Below are 22,274 nucleotides of genomic sequence, written 5' to 3' on the forward strand. Positions count from 1 at the left end.
GACTAATATGATGACATCTCTCCCCATGTATCTATCATCTAGCTCAAACAATGAAAAGCCCTTGGCCAGTTTTATTTTATTTCGTATGCACTCTGCCGTGCATGTATCCTTCTCCCAATTATTTTGAAGCAAATCCCAAGTATCAGATATTCCATGAATATATATTTCAAGTTGTACTTCTAAAAGATTCTTTATAAATAGAACTACCATACCACTGTCAACCTAAGAATTAACAATAATCCTTTAATATCATCAGATATCTGGTCAGTCAAAATCAATTCCCCTGACAACCTGTCCCTCTGCTAGCCATCCCCATCTCAGGGAGTAGAGCTTCCCCTCTGCCAGTTGTTTAAGGCAGACACTTGCTCCATCTTTAATAAGTGCTCTCCTATATTTACCCCATCAGCAAATTCTGTGAGTCTACATTCCAAATAAATCCAGCATTTCATCACTTCTCACCCTGCCACCCTCTGGGCCAGGCCACCTAACTGGGCTCCTTGCTTCCATTCTCACCTCATCTAATAGTCCTCTGAGCAGCAACCAGAGCCATATTTATTTCTTTATTTTAAAGTTTTATTTTCAAGTAATCTCTACATCCAACATGGGACTCAAACTTGCAACCCTGAGAACAGGAGTCACGTACTCTACCGACTGAGCCAGTCAGGCACCTCTAGACCCATCTTTTAAATGAATAATCAGATCATGTTATTCTTTTCCTCAAAGCCAAGCTTCAACTCCTGATGTCATTCAGAATTAATTCCACTGTTAACATGGCCTACAGGACTCTCTACCACCTGGCTCCTCTGTGAACTCTCTGACATCATCTCCTCCCACTCTTCTCCTGCCATTCTGTTTCGGGGTTTGTCAAACATGGAACACATTCATATTCTTGCCTCAGGCTCCTTCACACACTCATTTCTCTGCTTGAAATGCTCTCTCCCAGATACCTGTTTGGCTGGCTTCCTCAATTTATGCTGGTCTTTGCCCAAAGGCAGCCATTACCAAAAGCTTTGTCTGACCACCTTATATAAAATAGTTATTTCCTTCCCAACCCCATCCATGCCATTCTTTATCCCTTAATGCCCTTTCTAGAATAGCATTTATCTCTCCCTGACATACATTTATTCTTCCCTAACAGGTGAGTTCCATGATAGCAGGGTCTTTGTTCTATTCACTGCTGATTTCCCAGTATCTAGAAAAGTGCCTGGCACGTAGTAGGTGCTAACTAAATATTTGCTGAATGAACAGTTGCTTTGTAGTGTGCCTTTGTTTGTTTTTTAAACATTTTATTTATTTATTTGAGAAAGAGTGAGAAAGAATGAGCAGGGGAATGGGCAGAGGGAGAGGGAGAAGCAGGCTGAGCAGAGAGCCCATTGTGGGGCTCTATCCCAGGACCCTGGGATTATGACCTGAGCCAAAGCTAGACACTTTACCAACTGGTGCCCCTGTAGGGTGCCTTTGATCTGACAATGAGCACCTGTTTCCAGCAGTCAATTTGGTACACCTTCTTTTGGTTCTTTTCAGACCTCTGGTTATTTAGACCAATAGATAAAAATCCTTAAGAAGGAAGTTCCATTACACAATATGTAATAAGTCTCATTGTCTCCTTTCCTCTGGCAAAGAAGGGAAGGATCTTTCTCTTTGCCAGAAGGGCAAAGAGGAAGAAAGGGTTAGAATCGGTAAAAATCATGTGCAAGTTGCTTCACACTGAATTATAGAAATAAAATATGGCCACTTGGGAGAAGCTCAAGATAACAACTGTTGCTATAGTTGTTTTTCCTGGCACGTGTTTGGAGTCTGTTTTCTTAAAATTATAGTTTATTTATGTATTTTTCTCTGAGGAATGTCAAAGAAATACTTAATCACATGACATTAAACAAGACCTTATCTCATTTCTGACACTAGGGTGAACCTGGATTTCCTGGCTTTCCTGGTGCACAAGTAAGAAGATATCTTTCTGGGTGTTACAACTGGTATGCAGCATGTATCATTTGTTTCTAGTTATTTTTCTTCAAATTAAGGTTTTGCTTTTGATTCTATTAAGGGAGAAGATGGTGACCCAGGCCACCGAGGAGAGAAGGGGGCAAAGGGAATCAGAGGGAGGAGGGTAAGAACCAAAGGAATTTCCCAAGGTCTATAGAGGCCCACATCATGACAGTACTCACAGGAGCATTTCTCTTGGGTTCATGGACTTCTCAGCAGGGAGCTCTTGTCCTCCTCAGGCAGTAAACATTCCATGTCTTCCTCACCACCACCCTCCCCCCGCCCCCTTAATACCACTCTCATTGATCTTGTGAATTCAAACGCAGCTCATCAAAGCATAATAACAGAAAATCCAAGTTGGAGTTACATAGGATCAATATCTATGATAAGTCTGGATATCCTTTGGAAGAGTATTGTTTTAGCTACAGAGCAAAAATTGCTATATCTTATGATTCTTCCAAGCCTTAACTTTCTCTTAGCTAATTTATGACTAGGCTCTCAAGAATGTGGCTGCCATCCTGGTGGACTTTGAGCTGTGTTTTCACTATGCTTTGTAGAGCCTACTATTAAAAATTCTTTAGGTTCCAAAGGTTCAATCTCAAAAAGCTGCAATCACTGGCAGCTCTTTTCAGAAAAAGCCTGTGGATATCTAAAACCTTGATAGTGTTTAGCTAATAGACATTAGAGAGCAAGGCCTTCTGGGAAAAAGGCATAGACTATTGTTTGGTACAGAAAAGAGGAAAGAGAATATTCATTATCTAGGTACTCAATAATTGGTATTTTCATATATTGGCAAGGACATAAAGAAAAAATGGATCTACGCCTAACTTGGTTTGCTGCTGGCTAATATTGCCCCCTCAGCTAAGCTTATGTCTCTGGTTTCAAATAAAAAAGGATTAAACATCAATTACATGCAGATAATGCTGTGTCATTTCAAATACCTATAAGACGAGCAGTGAGACATGGTCAGCATATACCGTTATTTGGACTCTAAAGACCAGAAGGTGGTGAAAGAAATTGTCCTTTCTCTTGATGTCAGTCCCTCAGTGTATATTTCCTGTATTCTTTTAATTATATGATCTGGAGTCTAAACTGAGTATTGAATCATTTTTTTTAAGACTAGGTTTGGAAGTGTGTGTATGTCCACATGCTGGCTGGGATTAGGTATGTAGGGGGCAATTTAGATGACTCTCATAAGGAGACCCTTTCTCTCTCTAGTCTTGGTGTCTCACTCAATTGATATAGTTCATAAACTAGCTGGTCCATAGCAGATTCACTGGATCTTAGAAATAATGATAACTTAGTATCTCAAAGTGGGTCTGATGGCTTTAATCAAGTTGTATTCAAGAAGAGAATCTTATTCCTTTGGTTTGGATATTTTTAGGGTAATGCTGGCTTTCCTGGACTTATTGGAACTCCAGGCGACCAAGGCCCTCCAGGACCAGTGGTAACATGGACTCTTCTTTCTTTTATTCTCAACCTTTGTGTAAAAGTGAATAAGGATTTGCTAAGAGCCATCTTAATGAAGGAATGAACTAGAGGGAGGCACTAGAGGATCTGTATAGGGAATGCTTTAGAGGGCAATTAGCTTCAAGTCCTTACACAGTATATTTATTCAATATATACTGTTAACTTGAACATGGGGAAGATATTAGAGTGACTGGAGATTAATAAACATTTTACTTAAAACTTACTGGAGGGTGAATTTATCAATGTAAACAAAATGAGCAGCATTTATGCAAACAGGGTTTGAAGGAAACCCTAACAAAATAGAATTATTATATTATATAATATAAATTATATAATCTTAACTAAACTGACAATGTTGCAAGTCCACAAATATTTTTAAAGTTCCCTGGGAGGTCATTTGGTATGAAGGGAAAGACTTTGGGGGCGATTGTCCTTTTGCCCCACCCCTTGTCCAATGAGGCTAGGCTGTCATTTCATGAGGGATGGTACAGTGAGTGAGCCATGGGCTGAACCTGGTGGTTTCACTAAATGTAGGGTTTACTGTAGAGGAGCAATGAAGTCATAGAATAAAAAATCTTAGAAGGATGCACATGCCCATTTTAGATGAGAAAACAAAGGCTGAGAAGATTATAGTGACCTGCCTGAGGAGACAAACTACTACCTTGTAGAATCTAGATAAAAACAAAGATCTCTAGTCTCACAGAGTAGCTCAGGCAGGCCTATAGTTTCAGAGGGTTCCAGAAATGACTTGTTTAGCACTAAGTAAAGATAGGATGGAGGTAGGCAGCCTGAGAAGGAGGAATAGGGAATGATAGGAGTCTACTTTAGAACTGTCTCTGAATGATCCTGAGATCTTGAAAGGCCTTTTCCTGAATTGGATCCTAAACTATGGCTTACTCTCAAGATGACCTCATCTTCTAAGGGTCTTCATGTACCATATTCCTGGATATCGTGGACTCTGAGGTTTGGGACATACCTCCTAGGTACTTGGACTTTCTTCCTTAAGGGATTAGATTTCCAGGGCCAGGAGTGAAGGGGAAGAAGGTGGATTTGTATTTATACTATGGTATCCTTGTGAGAATGTTTTGCCAACTCTGGATAACAATGTATTGGACCTCAGAATCTTACATTTTAAACTCATTTCTGTTCTTTCTAGGGTATCAAGGGCCCCAAAGGTTTGGCAGATGTGACGGTAGGTGAACATTTTAATTCTAAACCTTATTCTTTTTAGCACATGAGACTTTATGCTTTCACAAAAGAGAAATCTATAAAGATTCTTTTGTTTTTCCTCTTACAAATTCTTTTAGTACTTTAAGTTTATAGACTTGCCTCTGAGATGTTATAATCACATCAATGAAAAGAGTAGAATGTATTTTGAATCATCATGGAGGCACTCTGGATGTTTTTGAGTACTACTACTGGTTGACATGGAGGGAAAGACTTTGAGGCTACTACCCCTGTGCAATATGCCTTTTTGCAGAGTTCAAAAATTGCTTATAAAGTATTTATAGGCCAACATATGGTAGAATACATCTTCATGTTTCATGACATACCTGAAAACAATCTCAAAATTATGATGGTTTTTCATCTCACATGCACAGAAATACTACTGGTGCTGGGGGAAAGGAAGTGGAGGCAAGTGAGAACCAAGAAGTGATAGAATCAAAGGATAAACAGAACAAAAGAGATCAAAAGAACAAAATAGAATTCTAAGAAAGGTGTGATGGGTCCTTGTCTTGGCAGTCATTCTAAAGATATGTTCCAGGAATTGCTTTGTGAGGCAGATAAAAAAATTTAAAAAGTTCCCCATATTTACCTATCACTAATAATATGAGCACTCTATTGTATATAAAATACATTTTAAATGTTTTTAAATATCCATTTTATCTAGAAATGTAAGTTCTGGATCATTTAATCTGCTGTTACAATTTTTGTGTTTTCTATTGTAGCTTAAAAAGCTTCAGAAAGGCACTAGTAATATCCAGATGACATGTCACGAAGGAATATGCTTCAAATTAAATATTTTTCCTTTTCTGTCTTTCTCCATCTTTCTAACAGCCTTGTGAAATCATTGATGTCATACAAGAAAAGTGCCGTAAGTTGTTTGGGAAAGGCTCAAATGGGGGCCAGTGGTGTGAAGTGGGGATAGGTCATGATCATGGACTAGGGACATAAATCACCTGTGGATTTGACTGAGATTTGGGAGGTATCATTGTCTATCATGAGAGGCTCCTAAAAAAAAAGATTTTATTTATTCATTTGAGAGAAAGAGAGCATGAGAAGGGGAAGGCGCAGAGGGAGAGGGAAAAGTAGACTCCTTACAGAGCAGGGAGCCTGATGTGGGGCCATCCCAGGACCCTGGGAACATGAACTGAGCCAAAGGCAGAAGCTTAACTGACTGAGCCACCCAGGGGCCCTCTCATGAAAGGCTCTTATAAATTAATATATCAGCTGGTCTCCCTTTGGGTAAGTGATCTTTGCCAACGTGGTCTCAGCGATGAAGTGGCTGAAAGGCATGCTATCTCAACAGTGAAGAAATTTCCAGTATAATGTGACACCCCGTGAAAGGCAATGCCAGTTGCACACTTGCATGTCTGCATCTCGGGTTCTTCTTAACACAAAACAAAGAGAAGTTTTGTTATTTTAATCCCATCCATTTAAATAAGAGGAGTCACCAGGGAGACTTCAATAAGAAATGTGTCCTTTTTAAATTTGCATTATGTTTTAAAAATGGAATTACAAATCATCAGATCTTAATATTTTGCCACATTCCCAGATTGAAATTTACTTAGTGTCTTCAGTGTATTCCAGGATATTTGTATCCTGTAATATGTACATTTCTCCACTCGCTAACAAGGGGAAAAGGACATTGATTTGGCAGAGTGCTTAATTTGGGTGCTTGAGTTTTCCTCTGCTTATTCAAACTCTGTGTTCTGTCCATTCTCATTCAGTTGCCGTTCAAGGAGATTCTGGAGTCCTTTTCCCTAGAAATCATAAAAAAATAATACCATAGTTTTGACCACAAAGGATAATGTCAGAGTTGACCATGTCAAAAGTTAAAACTCCTTTATACTGAAGAGCACTGTGAGGTCAAAAGCAAAGCGAAAAATGGGGAAAAATATATACAATATAAGCAATGGACCCAAGCAAAGGACCTAACCTTTTTGACTCTGACATGTTGAAATATATACAATCGTTCCTACTCAAGCATTTTTCTCTACAAGCACAGATATTTCATATTTGTTGAACCTAGTGTTAAAAACTCTTAGATTGAAAATGGGCAAAAGATATATATATTTTTAATAATAAATTTATTTTTTATTGGTGTTCAATTTGCCAACATACAGAATAACACCCAGTGCTCATCCCGTCAAGTGCCCCCCTCAGTGCCTGTCACCCATTCACCCCCACCCCCCGCCCTCCTCCCCTTCCACCACCCCTAGTTCGTTTCCCAGAGTTAGGAGTCTTTATGTTCTGTCTCCCTTTCTGATAAATAATAGTGAAAGGGAATAGAAGGGAAGGGAGAAGAAATGGGCAAAAGATATTAATGGAAGATTCAGAGAAGAAAAAATACAAATGACCAAAAAACCTGTAAAAATGTTTGACTTCATAAGAAGTCAAAGAATATGAATGAAAATGAGATACTCTTTTTGGAAAAATAAATGAGATGCAGTGAAAAAAAAAGAGATACTTCTTTTGTCCCCCCACTTGGAAATATTTTTAAGATCAGAAAAAACTTTCTATCTAAATTTGGGAAATATATAAAAGTGCACATTGCTGGTAAGAGTGTCAATTGGTACAACTTTCTGAAGAGCAACTGGACCCTGCATATCAAAACCCATAATGATAGAGATTCGTATAGCACCATAATCGAACAGAGAGGCACAGATACATGTACAAGTGTGCTAATCACAAAGAGATTTTGGTGGGAATATCATATCTATAGTGAACTAGGTGATACCGCTCTAAACTTCTTGATGAAAAGAATACATGGTCATCATACACTAAGTGAAAAAAGATTCAGAATAGGATGGTCCAAAACACTGATCAAGCTTCAGCTGGCAGGAAAAGGGAAAGGGGAAGATTATCTTTTTGAAGTTGTTTCTACTATTTCTCTTATTCCATTATTCAGAACTTAGTAAGATAGCTCCCCCAATGGGAAATGGAGTCTTTATTCCAGGCACCCATATGCCCAGACACAGACTGGGGATCTACTACTATAGAAAAAAAGAGAAAGGGGATCCCTGGATGGCTCAGCAGTTTAGTGCCTGCCTTCGGCCCAGGATGTGGTCCTGGAGTCCCGGGATTGAGTCCCACATCCGGCTCCCTGCATGGAGCCTGCTTCTCCCTGTGCCTGTGTCTCTGCCTCTCTCTCTCTCTGTGTCTCTTATGAATAAATAAATAAAATATTTAAATTAAAAAAAAAGAAAAGAAAAAAAGGGAGAATAGATATCGGGGGCAAATAGAGGTCTTTACCAAACTCAGGCAGGAATTGGAGAAGGTCACCGCTTGAATTTCTCAGAGGAGATGGTTTTCACATCAAGGCACTCAGCTGGAAAATGTACCACTGCCTACATAAACTAACGATGTCTTGTTTTTTCTCCAAAACAATTTCCCTTCCAGCTTGTTCAGCAGGTAAGTAATGTATCTTCCTATTCACTCAACTTCACCTGCTCAGACGCATTACAGAAAACCTTAAATCTGTGTGTCCATTGTGTCAAGGTGTTTCCAAATGCCCAGTGTTCCCTAGTGAAGTGGTCTTTGCCTTGGACATGTCGAATGATGTTTCCCAGTCGGATTTTGAGAGGATGAGAAACATTCTATTGTCTTTGTTGATGAAGATGGAAATAAGTGACAGTAACTGCCCAACGGGTGCCAGAGTGGCCATCGTTTCGTACAGTGCCAAAACAGACTACCTGATTCGCTTCTCAGACCACAAGGGGAAGCCCTCACTCCTGCAGGCAGTCAGGAGGATCCCCCTGCAAGGGTCATCTGGCAGCAGGAACCTTGGGGATGCCATGAGGTTTGTGGCAAGACATGTATTCAAACGTGTGCGCTCTGGACTTCTCATGAGGAAAGTGGCTGTGTTCTTCCAGGCGGGCTGGACTCATGGTGGGGATGCCTTTAGCACTGCCACTCTGGAACTCAGTGCGCTGGATATCACCTCTACGGTCATCACCTTCACGGAGGAACACAACCTCCCCAGTGCCCTGTGGGTAAGCAGGAGAGCCTTGGAGGGGGTGGGGGCTTAGTACCTGCTTTTATCCCTCCATCAAGAACCACATTGAGTGAGAGCTTCAGAGGAAGAATTCTCCAGAAATCAATGTGTATGCATGGGAAGCAGGGGTCCTCAGTAGGGACCCTGCTACTAGTGTTATTACTAGTACTAACTGGCCACTCTTGAGTGCTTATTCTGTGCTATGTGCTTCACAAACATTAATTTATTTAATATCCCCAAAACTCTATGACGTGGGTATTACTATACATCTCTGCTTCAAAGATAAGAAAACTGAGGCTTAGAAAGGTTAAGTATACCATCAAAAGTCAAAAACCTAGTTATTGGCAGACTAATACTATTTGCCTTCAGAGCCTATGCTTAACCACTACGCTAAATTATATCATGAAGGTCTGTAGAGTCTTCCTTCTTTCTCCCTTCCCTTCCCTTCCCTTCCCTTCCCTCCCCTCCCCTTCCCTTCCCTTCCCTTCCCTTCCCTTCCCTTCCCTTCCCTTCCCTTCCCTTCCCTTCCCTTCCCTTCCCTTCCCTTCCCTCCCCTTTCCTTCCCTTCCCTCCCCTTCCCTTCCCTTCCCTTCCCTTCCCTTCCCTTCCCTTCCCTTCCCTTCCCTTCCCTTCCCTTCCCTTCCCTTCCCTTCCCTTCCCTTCCCTTCCCTTCCCTTCCCTTCTTTTCTTGGGGTATAAAATACATACCCATATAACAAACTGGGTAAAGGGCATTAGGTTAAAATGTACAGCTGGATGGATTTTTATAAATGTTTAAACCCTTGTGACCTAGACATGATTCAAGATATGGAACTCTTTCAACATCCTATAAGTTTTGCTCATATTTTCCCAAACCATCCACTCTGCAGAGTCACTGTTCTTCTGGCTTTAGTCACAGGAAAATAAGTAGTTTGGCTTGTTCTGAGCCATAATATCAATTGAAGCCTATAGCATGTACTCTTTTGTATCTGGCTTCTTCCACTCAACGTAATGTCAGTTCTTCTTGTTTATCTATGTTGTGTATATGGGTAACTTATTCTTCTTTACTACTATTCTGATCTATTCTAAGTGTGTATATCACAATTTATGTACCTATTCTCCAGACTTGGCTTTTCTAACTGAAATTCACATAACACATTCACATGGAATATATGGGATGATCTATCAAAAATAGAGAGTGGTTCTACATTTAAGAGACTCCAGGATGCTTATGAATGTCAGTTTGAACCATGTGACATTGCCAATATTCAACTGTGTTAGACCTGTAGAAATGAAGATGTCATATGGTTCAACCTAAATAGCTAATTAATTTAGCTGTGCTCAACCATTTAATTTTCTCTTATGAGAAATGGTAGGTGACAGATACTGTTGTCGCAACTGTGAATATGCTTCTGAGAAACAATAGGTAAAATTGTGACGGCTTGCAAACTATTAGACTACATACCTTTGGTTTTGAGAAACAAAGTTAAGATGCAGAGGATGAGTTCCTTGTTTGCTATTACATCCCTCTTGTCCAGCAGGATGTGTGGACAGATATGGGTTGGCAAGGGGGCGGCTGTCAATAATTTCCTGAATGGATTCATAAAGGTAGGGTGTAATCAAATAACAGTCAAAATTAGGGAGTGGCTTTCATCAGTGATGAAGTGCCTTTGGAAAAGCCCTTTCTTCTTTCTAAGTCTCATTTTGGTCAGCTTTAAAATGGAGAGAGGGTCACAAGGGGATGTTATCTAGTTCCCTTCCTGGTGTAATGATGTATTTTCAAAAAGGCATCTCCCTGGGGACCTCGGTGGCTCAGTCGATTAAGCATCTGCCTTCTGCTCAGGTCATGATCCTGGTGTCCTGGAATGGAGCCCCATGGCAGGTTCTCTGCTCACTGGGGTGTCTGCTTCTCCCTCTGCTCCTCCCCTGACTTGTGTTCTCTTTCTCTCTCCCACTTTCTTTCAAATAAGTGAAATAAAATCTTTAAACGAACAAACAAAAGGCATTTCCCTAACATTTGGAGAGTGATCCTTGGGGATATAATTATGACCCCCAGATGCCTGTCAGTGGGGCTCTCTGAAAGGATCCTGGGCAGACTGTTGGGATCTGATGTAGTGTTAATATTTAGTCAGAATGTTCTTGCCCTCTTAGTTGCTTTGGGTTCCAGATTAAAGAATATAATGGTATGTGAAAAGTATTTGCCAGCTTCAGTATACTTAGACCTCATCTCCATCATTTGTCTCTGTTCTCCTTTCTATTTCTTGGGGATATTCTGGCCCCAAACCAATTCTGTTTCCTAAATGTAACAATGTAGAAATGTTACATGGTGCTAAATGGTGCTTTCCAGCTCAAATGTAATGGATGACCCTGTTTCTGTTGACACGGGCAAGGAGAGAAACCATAAACATGACAACTCCCTTCTCAGGGCCTGTCAGAAAGATCCTCATCTCTTCATAACTGGGCTTATTGCCACCTTTAACCTCCCCTCTACTCTGTGTGTTATCCTTAGGGGGATTCTGTTAGGAGAGTAGGAATATCCTGTAATTTGTCTTCAGAATTATCTGCCTGAGGAATCTCTTTGACTCTTTGAGTTTTTTTGTCTTTCACGCCTATGCTATTTATTTCACAGAACAACGCCCATATGCCCCTTCTGAAAAATGATGGTTGTTCAATTTGAAATGATTGTATAAACAGATGCCCTAACTTCTCAGTCCATTTAAACATGATTCAGAGGCTGTGGGGGCATACTTAAAGGATTTTTTAAAGACATTCATTGAGTAGCTTAGTAGGGCTAAGAAGTTAGCCCTAAAAATACCAGTTTTGCAGCACTGGACTATTTGTGCCTGGATCCAATTGGCTATGTGTGTCTCAAAATATTTGCTCTGTTTTTTTAAAGTTAAAAACCAGAGGATTATAGGGAAAATGCAATTTGAGTGCCAGGTTTCAAATTTCATTTTTCTTTATGAAAATTCTAGTGCATGTTCCCTTGAAATGTTACCTGGGAAAATGGCTTACGTTTATTGACTCAGGCACTGTGCTAAGATCTTTCCACTTATTGATTCACTTAATCCTTATTACAACCCAGCAAGATAACTGTTATTATGGGCCCATTTTTCCTATGATGAAATGGAGACACAGAGAAGTTAAATAACTTGCTTAAGGTCTGGAATTCCCATTAGCAATGAGATTTTGAGTTCAAAAGTCAAAAAGGGGAAGAGGGTTTAGAAGTTCTAAATTCTTCCCATGTACTAACTCATTTTATCTTTACAACACTATGAGATAAATCTATGAACTAGCCCTATTTTTATTTCTGTGTATTAAAAAAGAAGAATCCGGGAATCCCTGGGTGGCGCAGTGGTTTGGTGCCTGCTTTTGGCCCAGGGCGCAATCCTGGAGACCCGGGATTGAATCCCACGTCGGGCTCCCGGTGCATGGAGCCTGCTTCTCCCTCTGCCTGTGTCTCTGCCTCTCTCTCTCTCTCTGTGTGACTATCATAAATAAAGAAAAATTAAAAATATATATATATTTAAAAAAAAGAAGAATCCAAAGAATGCTGGCTATCATGGAGACAGGAAAAATCAGCTTTCGAAGATAGAAACATTAAGAGGAAGGTAAAAAAAATTGGGGGGTAATTTTAAATTTTGGTATAATTTCAGGATTTAGAATAAAGGAAGACTTTTTCCCTTTTTTTTTTCTTTTAAAGAAAATACTGGGTTGCCTGGAGAGGCTCTTTCATAGGCCATGGATAAGCTACTGCTGAGGCCTTTTGGGTTGTTGCTTTCCATTAGATTGTTACTCCTCTAAGGCCAGGATCAGCAACCAAGGGTAGGAATTAGGCAATGAGACTTTACACCCTGTTTTTATTCCATATGTTATCTGGATACATTTTCTTGGCACTGGGGCCTCAACTCATTCACCTATAAAATGGGGATAAACTCACAGATTTGTTATAAGAGTTCCAAGAGGTAGCACCTACAGGGACATTGGACTGACACTTTCTATGTGTGTATTTGGTGGATAGCCATTATTATTAGAATCTCTTCAAGGACCTTAAGAGTGCCTGTTTGCCCAGTGACTATTAGATTAGACAGCTTATGGGGCACCTGGGTGGCACAATTGGTTAAGTGACTGCCTTTGGTTCAAGTCATGATCCCAGGGTCCTGGGATCGAGTCCTGTATCAGGCTCCCTGCTCAGCAGAGAGTCTACTTCTCCCTCTCCCATTCCCCCTGCTTGTATTCACATGTATGCACATGATCTCTCTGTCAAATAATAATAATGAAGGATTAGATAGCTTCTGTTTAGTAAGCACCTATGAAGTTCTAGCCACCATGCTATATGGTTTTTCATGCCTTTTCACCTTAATCCCTCACTACTCAAAATATGGTCCTAGAACCAGTAGCATGAGCATTACCCAGGTCCATGAGAAATGCCAAATCTCAGACTCTACCCCTGATCTAATTAATTAGGCTCTGCATTTTAAAATCAGATATTTATTTATTTATTTATTGCCTGCTCGAGCAGGGGGAGGAGCTGAGGGAGAGGGAGAGAAGGAATCTTTTTTTTTTTTAATTTTTTTTTTATTCTTTATTTATGATAGTCATACAGAGAGAGAGAGAGGCAGAGACACAGGCAGAGGGAGAAGCAGGCTCCATGCACGGGGAGCCCAATGTGGGATTCGATCCCGGGTCTCCAGGATCGCGCCCTGGGCCAAAGGCAGGCGCCAAACCGCTGTGCCACCCAGGGATCCCGGAGAGAAGGAAGCTTAAGCAGACTCTGTGCTAAGTGTGAAGCCTGATGGGGGCACGATCCTAGGCTCTGTGTTTTTAACAAGATCCCCAGATGATTTGCATGACTATTAAAGTTTGAGGAGTGTTGGTCTAATCCTTATAACTGTCCCACAAGTTAATAATGATAATCTGCATTTCCCAGGTGAGGTAAGGGAAGGTCAGAGGTAAACAACTTGTTTTAGACTACATAGTCCTGGAATTTGCATTCCAGTCTGTCAGGTTCCTAAGTCCCACTCTGCCACCTGACACCTCAATCCAATGCCAACCCCTGATGTTAGCTGGAGAGTCCAAGGGGGAGGCAGCTGTTTCACGCAGTCTTGGTGGGATGGAACCATGCCAGCTGCAAGGAGCAGGGGCTAGACTTAGGCTCCTGGCATCTGTAACAAGTTGTGTGACTACTCTCTCCACCTGCCTCTTTCCCTACCTTGCCTATTTTCCCTTGTCCTCCAAGTTCTTGACTCAACTGGAAGCCAGATGGTTTCTAAGTCTCCCTCCTTAGGGTCCAGTTAAGTCTTCCTCTGTCCAAGGCAAATCCTCCTCCACAGCATTTGCTTTCTTCCCTTCTATTCCCATCCATCCAAGCCAAGAGCCTCCCTTAGTCCCAGGAAAGAACATTGTCCCATGACCTGGCAGCTTTATACGGGGAACTGAAACATTGGATTGAACCCTGTGGGTCTCTGTAGCTCAGAACTCATGAGGACTTCTTTAAAAATTGAGGGTTTAAGGGCTATCTGAATCCTTTGAAAAAATATCTATCTAGGAAACAAAAGAAGACCTTAATGCAAATCTATGTGCCATGTCTTCTCCCCTCCGTACACTCCTGTGTTTATTACACGACTAGTCCCAACAAACCATAGCTGGACATTCAGGAATGAAGTTGGTTGAGAGAATTGCCAAAGGCATTGATTCAAACTGCCATAAGGCTTTGCGCCTCAAGCAGATCACTTAGTCTATGTTTAAGGTACTCTATTTTTAAAATTTCCATCTCTGGACTGATGGGAATTTGCAGTAAGAATCACAGAGCCAATTTTCTCCTCTCTTCTTACTGGATTCCCTCCCACACTCCCTGCATGAGCTTTCCCAGGAATTATCTTGTTTACCTTATCAATGACTAGGACCATGCTGGCAAGTTCAAATTCAAAGTAATACGAGGTTTGTTAATGACAAGTAGGCACAGATGAATCTATACTGAATCATAGTTCCCTATGGACTTCCATTGTGTTTTTGTGTACTTGTTCCCACAATTTTATTTTTGTAAGAGTAGTAGAGATTTTAAGTGTGATCATAAAATTATTCTTCCTAAGAGAAGTTTTTAAAAAGATGTAAGTTTTGTAACTATTCCAATTCAATTGAATTTGGTAATTTTCCAATAAGCAGACAACAGATGGAAGAGTTACATCCTCTTGAGTTGCTCAGAGTAGAAAAGGTAACACAGTGTCCTGAACATGAGGCAAATACAGAAGACTGGAAATTAGGACCAGGCTGTGTTGAAACAGGAAGAAAACTTGTGGCATTTGTTCAGACTATTAGCTCTCTTGCTGAGGAATGTGAGGTGCCAGAGCCTTGTCCAAGGTCACATCAAGGACTTAAGGCAGATCAAGGACTAAGACCTGGGATCCTGACACAGAATCTGTTAGTACTACATTAGACTCTTCCCATGGATCAAATTTGGGGGGATATTTGAATTTCTCTGAAGTCTTTCATAGTACCTTAAAAATCCACACAAACTCTGCATTTTATAACACACTTCACCTATGTTTCCTGTGACCTAAAAATAATGTACCCGAACTTAGCGTTTCCACACAACGCTTGGAATAAAATGGATGCTCCTAGGGTTATCTCAGTTTTCTTTTAGTTCCTGGAACACTGCTGTGGATCCTGAAGTACCTTAAAAATCCACACAAACTCTGCATTTTATAACACACTTCACCTATGTTTCCTGTGACCTAAAAATAATGTACCCGAACTTAGCGTTTCCACACAACGCTTGGAATAAAATGGATGCTCCTAGGGTTATCTCAGTTTTCTTTTAGTTCCTGGAACACTGCTGTGGATCCTGATTTCAGCAGCATTTCAAATGGCCTCATGTGATTTGTGGCCATCTACGTACCTCTACTGTTCTCTATAATCCCTGGTGATTAATCGGGTGATTAATTTGGTTTGGTCAGTACTCAGATCTGATGACCATGTGGAATAGATCTGAATGTTGACTTTTGGCACTCTGCACATTTTCTCATGTCAGCCTCCTTCATCTGGCAGGGGGTTTCAAGGGTATCAAATATGCTGTGTAGCTGCACAGTGGAGGAGGGTGTTCTCTAATCTCTGGGGAGTGGGAACACTAAGGAGAATTCTATAAACAACTATTTATCTGCCTCTGGTTTGTACATGCTGTTCCTCCACTCTGTAATTCTTTCACCTGCTTCTTTGCTAAGTAAGTATCCTACTCATTCTTCCCAAAGTGCCAGATGTCACTATCGTCATCAAGCTCCCTCTATGACTTGTGCTTCAAATGAATCTTCTTTTCCTGTGTTCCTAAAACATATTATTGGACTTCTTTCTTTCTTGAAAATTGTTTATCCATCCTTCCTGCTAGGATATAAGCTCTTTAAAAGGGGTGACTGTCATTTTTGTACCTCTGCAGGGCTTGTTAAAATTTTTATTTAGTAGCTATTTAATCAGTCTTGGTTGATATGAATTTCTAAGTCAGGAAAAAGCATAACCCTGTGAGGAACAAGAGAGAATACATTTGCCTTTCTTCTTAAGAGTCTTAGGAAAGTTTCCATGTTGTTTTTGTGTTGCATTAGCATGCACTAAAGCTCAACTTTTTATATTTATTTCTCCACATAGATATTTCTTTCAAGTAAGCTCACTCTGAGAGCTAAAGTTGAGGGTATGCTGCAGTCCCAAACAGAAAGATTGAAGAGCTCTGTAAGGAGTACAAGTTATAGAAAATCCTTTTCCAAAGTAACCTTTGCCCATCTTCTCTCCCTGAGAGTAGTGTGACATCTTCTAGTCCCTAGCCCCTTAATTCCAGAGGAGGCTCCAGAGCCTATGTGGTCCTGGCCACAGGGATGAAGGAGGAGGAGCTGCCCTTCAGTGGGGCCCTGTCCTTCATGTTTTGACAGAGAGCAGACAACGTGATGTACATGACTAATCTTAGATATCCAACCTCACATGCAGAGAGAAATAATCTGACAGCATTCTGAATTTCATCATGAGGTGGAAGTCCTGCAAATTATCTGCATCTGTCAGGGAAACTTAACTGTGTAACCATTCATGTCCAAGTCTCAGTGGCTTAACATAATAAAATATTATTTCTGCCATCAGTCACAAGTGAACGTGGGTCCTTTGATGTGGGTGTGGAGGGGAGAAGTGTTTTTGCTCTGTGCAGCCATTTCAAGACCTGGGCTCCTGTCAATGGGCCCATCACACAGAAGGGCCTCAAAACCTTTTTATGAATCCTCTACCTTTGGCTGGTGGATGTGCACACACAGAGTATCATGCATGCACTGGAAATGGTATCTATCCACCTACATGGCATTGGCTAGCCCCTACTTGTGGTCCCAATTAATTACAAGGGACAGTCTACTTGTGGCCTTAGGAAGAAGAGGGAGAAGGTTTACTGATTAACTAGTTGATTGTTGATTAACTAGTTGTCACATGAACTTACTGGACTTGTTATTAATAGTTTGCTTTTAAGCTTTGATATCAATTATTACATTAATCATAATTGGAAAGGCTGAAGGAAGGACATAAATGGATTTGCCATCCCTCCAAAGTCTTCCTTTCCCTGAGTCCTCCTCCCTTTTGTCTTCTGGCTTTGGTGTGTACCAGCCCTGAACACCTAGACTATGTGAGAGAGGCCTCCCTTCCTATCTATCTCTTTTCATTCTAATGGTGTTTGACCTATATGGCCACCTCCTTGGAGGGTCTGCCTGTTTGTGTTAATAATTCCCACCACACTGCATTTTTCATACTGCAGACAATCATTAAACATTTATGGAATTTATAAATGATTGAATCTTCAACTCCCTGAACTTCATTCCAATACAACATAACACTGGCTGAATTTTGCACACATTTGAGGCTGAAGACCCGCATGTCCCCACAGCGATGATAGTCTAATGTCTAGGTTAGAACTAGAGAACTAAATGACAATAATAACTGTAATAGGTAATACCAAATTATTTATCTGTATATAATTACATATAGTCTCTAAAAATATATGAATGTCTTTCTCATCTCAATTAGAAAAAAGCATGAAAAACATGACTTGAAATTTAATTTAGCTACTGATAAACTTGTATATGTGTTTGGATTAGGCGGATGGAACCAACAGATTTCATCTGTTTGTCTGGGAGACTGAGAGTCAGCAGGACCTGGAGCACATGGCCTACTGTACCCTCTGCTATGGTAAGCCCGGACAGCATTTCTGATCAGATTGATGTCTTTAGAACAGGATGAATTCATTGGTGGCCACTGGCCAGATCTTCCCTGCAGATGTGTATATACTTGAATATGTGCAGAGTCTTAGAATCTGGGAATTCCTGTGAAGTCTGGATTTCCAGTTTTTCTTAGGAATTATCTTGAAAATCACAGATACTGCATTCCTTTGTAGCCACAGTCAGCCCGAACTGAGTTTTGGCTGACCTCTTTTGATGGGGGCAAGTGTCTGTGAGTGTCCCACAGTCCCTTCCATCCCTATTGTCTTATCCCTGGTCTGCTCTGCTTATTTACCTGTCCTACTGGGCTCCTGTAGATGACTTAGCTTATGTTCCTTACTTAGTGTGCAAGCAGACCTCTGAACTAAGAGTCAAGAATCCTGGGTTCTAAGCCTGGAACTGCCACTGAGCACTAGTGGGATATTGGCAAGTCTTTCAATGTCTAGCTTCCATCACATTCCTGCACTCCATATTAATCTGTGCCAGAGAGAATTTTGTGCTAAAGTCCATGCATGCCCAGGTGTAGAGAGCTCTCATCCGCACCCATGGCAAATGGGGCCAGAGTGAGTCCTATAGGTGAAATTGAAAGGGAATTGAATTGTTCCCTCTACTCTACCATACTTAGACCTAACATTGCCATGAAGATGGCAGTGTTATACCTGGGAACTTCAGTTGAGTCGCATACCATGGCTGCTGTTTGTAGAGTATGTTACAGTTGATGAACTGCTTTCACAGCATCAAATGATTTGACATGGTCTGGGTTGCAGTTCCTTCTGCTGTAGAAGCATAAACCTATTCATTGAGGTATTCATTGAGCTTGAGCTCTTACTACATACCAGGCATTGTTCTGAGTACTTGACTCATTTTTTATTTAACCACACAAACAACTTCATAAGGTACAAACCATTATTATTATCATCATCACTATCTCCATCTGACAGATGAGGAAACAGGCATGGGGAAGGCTGAATAATTTGCCCAAGGCCACACATCCAGTAAGAGACACAGGACTGAACCAGGCAGGTGTCTGTGAACCTAGGGATTAGAAAGCCACGGCCTAGTGGTTAAAAACATTAAATGTAGCATTAGATTGTCTAAATTCATTCTCCTGAAAAATGGGCATGATTGCTTACATTGCCCATGAGCTCGCCTATGTCAACACAATGCAGGTAGCATTCAGCAGCATCCATTCTTACCGAGAGTCTGGAAATGTGTTTGCTGGGAAGGGAAGGGAAGGGAAGGGAAAGGAAGGGAAGGGAAGGGAAGGGAAGGGAAGGGAAGGGAAGGGAAGGGAAGGGAAGGGAAGGGAAGGGGGGAAGGGAAGGGAAGGGAAGGGAAGGGGGGAAGGGAGAAGGGAAGTGTGGTAACCCCAGCCTCTCCTGGTGCTTCCTCCTCAGACAAGTGCAGACCATCCCCAGAGTGTGTTCAGAGCGTGCCAGGACCCCTGGCAGGGGACATTGACATGGCGTTCGTGGTGGACAGCTCCTATGGCGTTCCGGCTGACGTGTACCGCACGGCCCTGAGTCTAGTGGATGCCGTGCTCGAGGACCTAGAGGTGGCTGCACAGCCTGGCGTGTCCCACCATGGGTCACGTGCTGCCCTGGTGATGCACACAACCCCAGACTTCTGGCCGGGTGCAGGGCACCCCCCTGTACTGGAGGGCTTCCACCTGACATCCTATGGCCAAAAGACACAGATGCGGAGGTACCTTCACGAGGCTTTGGGTCACCCTCTGCAGGGAGCTCCCGCCCTGGGACATGCCCTGGAGTGGACGCTGGAGAAGGTGCTCCTGGCAGCCCCTCTGCCCAGGCGGATGCAGGTCCTCTTTGCCATCGTGGCCAGTGAGACCAGCAGCTGGGACCAGGAGAAGCTAAGGACTCTGTCCCTGGAGGCCAAGTGCAAGGGAATCACTCTATTTGTGCTGGCCTTGGGCCCAGGCGTGGGTACCCACGAGCTGGCCGAGCTAGAGGGTGTGGCCAGCCTTCCCTCTGAGCAGCACCTGTTGCACCTGGAGGGAATCTCAGGCCCAGAAGTAGCCTATGCCCAGGGATTCACACAGGCTTTCCTGAACCTTCTAAAAAGTAAGCACTGGAGATGCCCTGAGTGAGGTGGGGAGAGGAACTTACTAGAGCCTGGTGTGCACCTTTACCCTTGCTGAGTCTGTCCTCTGGAAAGTCCCTAGAGGGCACCCTCACAGCATTTCCTGAAAACCCTGAGCTGTCATTGCGCTGATGCTGTGCCAAGCCCAGTGCTGTTTTCTTATCTGGAATTTCTCCTTTGGTGACTAAGAGGCCTCGGTTTTCCACTTAACCTCTTGGCTTTTCTCATTTACCAAAATGAGAATTACAGTCTCTTCCTTATGTGTGAAGCCTACATTCAAATACATGTGTGGATGGACTTTGAAAGCACCAGTGTTGTACATATATAAGGAAGAGTTATTGTTTTTTTTTATTTTTTTAAATTTTTTTTGGGAAGAGTTATTGTTATTCCTATATCCAGGTATATGGATTACAGAATCCAGTGGCATATAACAGTGTGTCTCAAATTTTAATGTGTGCACATATCTTCCAGGGATCTTGTTAAAATGTGGATTCTGATCCCTTTCCTTCGTAGGAGGTGAAGGAGAGAGCTGTAATAGATGGCTGATAGCTTAGTGGCTCTGAGGGTGAAGCAGCCTGGGGGAATTACCTTTCTAGTCCATTACAATTTCATTTTACTTTATTTTTTATATTTTATTATGTTAGCTTTAACTGTATGTTTTGGTATATTCTTTAGTGTTCTGATTTTATTTTATATAATTTATATGATAGGATGAATTTTATGGCTTTATTTTGTTTGGTTTTTATTTTATTTGCCTTTATTTTGGTGTCTATTTTATTGCCTTACTTGAATTTATATTTTTTTCAGTTTATGTCAGTGTATTTTTTTGGTCGTTATGTTTTGTTTGATTTTAGTTTTATTTTGTTTTATTGTATGTTTGATTTTATCTTATGCTTTGATTTTTTTCTTTTAAATTTTATGTCTTAATGGGTAACATTTTGTATTTATGCTTTATTTCACTGTATGTTTATTTTATTTTTAAGTTTTATTTTATGCTTGATTTGACTTGACTCGATTTTTTATTTTATTTTTAGGTGGAATAAACCAGTACCCATCCCCTGAACTCATTGGAAAATGTGGGGGCCCAAACCGAGGGGACACTCTGCTACAACCTTTTAGGCCTATCAGGAGGTAGGCTGAAGGTAGAGCTGAGGTTGTCCCATAGCTCTGTCCCCTGTAGGAGAATCTCCCCCTAAAGAAAGGTCACAGGCAATGCCAGTCCTTTACCTGACTTGAACCACTGGGGCTGGGATGCTCCTGTGTTTTACAACTGATATATCTTGGTTTTTCTTATTTTCTAATGTTAAGAGTAATATAGGGCCAATATAACAAATCTAAAGAGCACATGAAAAGCAAGGAAATAACAATTTTCTCTTCTACTATATCCTCCCAGCCTTTAATACCATGTCCCAGAGGCAAAACTAATAATGCTAGCCATATTATTTTGATGTCTGTGCAAACACCTCTGCAAACCTAAGAAACTAACTAATTTGACACCAGGTCATGAGGAAGTGCTCAAACCTGAGTTTCTGGAGCCCACCAGGATCAGCTGGGGACTGAACCTTCCAGTTCTTATGGTTCAGTTTTGCAGTGTGAGATGGATTGTTTCTACGCAGGTTGCCTAAGCGCCAATTTGGCCTATCTGGCTTTGCTGATGATCTGGAAGTACTTGAAGCAGCGGATGTTTTGGTAGAGGAGAATAGAAAAGCCACAATGAAATCTGTAACTCAGCAAGAAGCACTTGAAAATTATGAAAAGAATGGATATGGTGCTGAGAGAGACCGACAAGAAAGGCCTGCAAGACGGAAACAAACCGGAAAAGAAAGAAATTCAGGCACTGCCTATGGTAAAAACCAAACTATTTCTTGCTCCTTCAGTTGTCTTCATTTTAAAAAAAAATTCCTGTGTACTGTGTTAGCATGCAAATTTTGGCTTTTTAGGCACTTTCCTTTCCAACGCACCAGTTCACGTACGCAACTAAAGATATTAATTTAAGAACGAAGGCTAACTTTCCTCTGACTGTAAATCTGGAGCTGATCAGCAGTTATTTCAGGGAGTATTATGGAGACAAACCCTGTGAAGTGTTTACTTCGTTGCCCAGAAGCAATGACGTATTGCAGAAATGGTGAACATACTCCTGACCTTGAAGGAAAATAGAAGGTTCCTTCATCTCTGTATGAGTGGCTACATATAAACTGACCAAGTTTAAGGAACACCGTGGATCCATCTAAAACAACTGTAGCATTGATTTTGATTACTGCAGGTATTAATGCAAATAGCTGAAAGAGGTTTCT

At 41.3% G+C, this 22,274-nt stretch overlaps 1 protein-coding gene across 2 annotated transcripts in view; it reads left to right on the top strand.

Annotated features, from left to right (window-relative positions):
• The window catches only part of LOC121478899 (collagen alpha-4(VI) chain-like), a 122,800-nt gene that overhangs the window by 85,111 nt on the left and 15,415 nt on the right, over window positions 1-22,274 (top strand). For both annotated transcript variants that reach the window (XM_041734359.1, XM_041734358.1), the window contains exons 27-37: window positions 1,906-1,941; window positions 2,045-2,107; window positions 3,368-3,430; window positions 4,610-4,645; window positions 5,512-5,548; window positions 8,077-8,088; window positions 8,176-8,669; window positions 17,761-17,851; window positions 19,278-19,961; window positions 21,015-21,111; window positions 21,597-21,826. In XM_041734359.1, coding sequence (XP_041590293.1) covers window positions 1,906-1,941; window positions 2,045-2,107; window positions 3,368-3,430; window positions 4,610-4,645; window positions 5,512-5,548; window positions 8,077-8,088; window positions 8,176-8,669; window positions 17,761-17,851; window positions 19,278-19,961; window positions 21,015-21,111; window positions 21,597-21,826 — 1,843 coding nt within the window. The remainder of the gene's footprint in view (window positions 1-1,905; window positions 1,942-2,044; window positions 2,108-3,367; window positions 3,431-4,609; window positions 4,646-5,511; window positions 5,549-8,076; window positions 8,089-8,175; window positions 8,670-17,760; window positions 17,852-19,277; window positions 19,962-21,014; window positions 21,112-21,596; window positions 21,827-22,274) is intronic.

This window comes from Vulpes lagopus, chromosome 19, assembly GCF_018345385.1.
Source record: "Vulpes lagopus strain Blue_001 chromosome 19, ASM1834538v1, whole genome shotgun sequence".
Lineage (NCBI taxonomy): Eukaryota > Metazoa > Chordata > Mammalia > Carnivora > Canidae > Vulpes > Vulpes lagopus.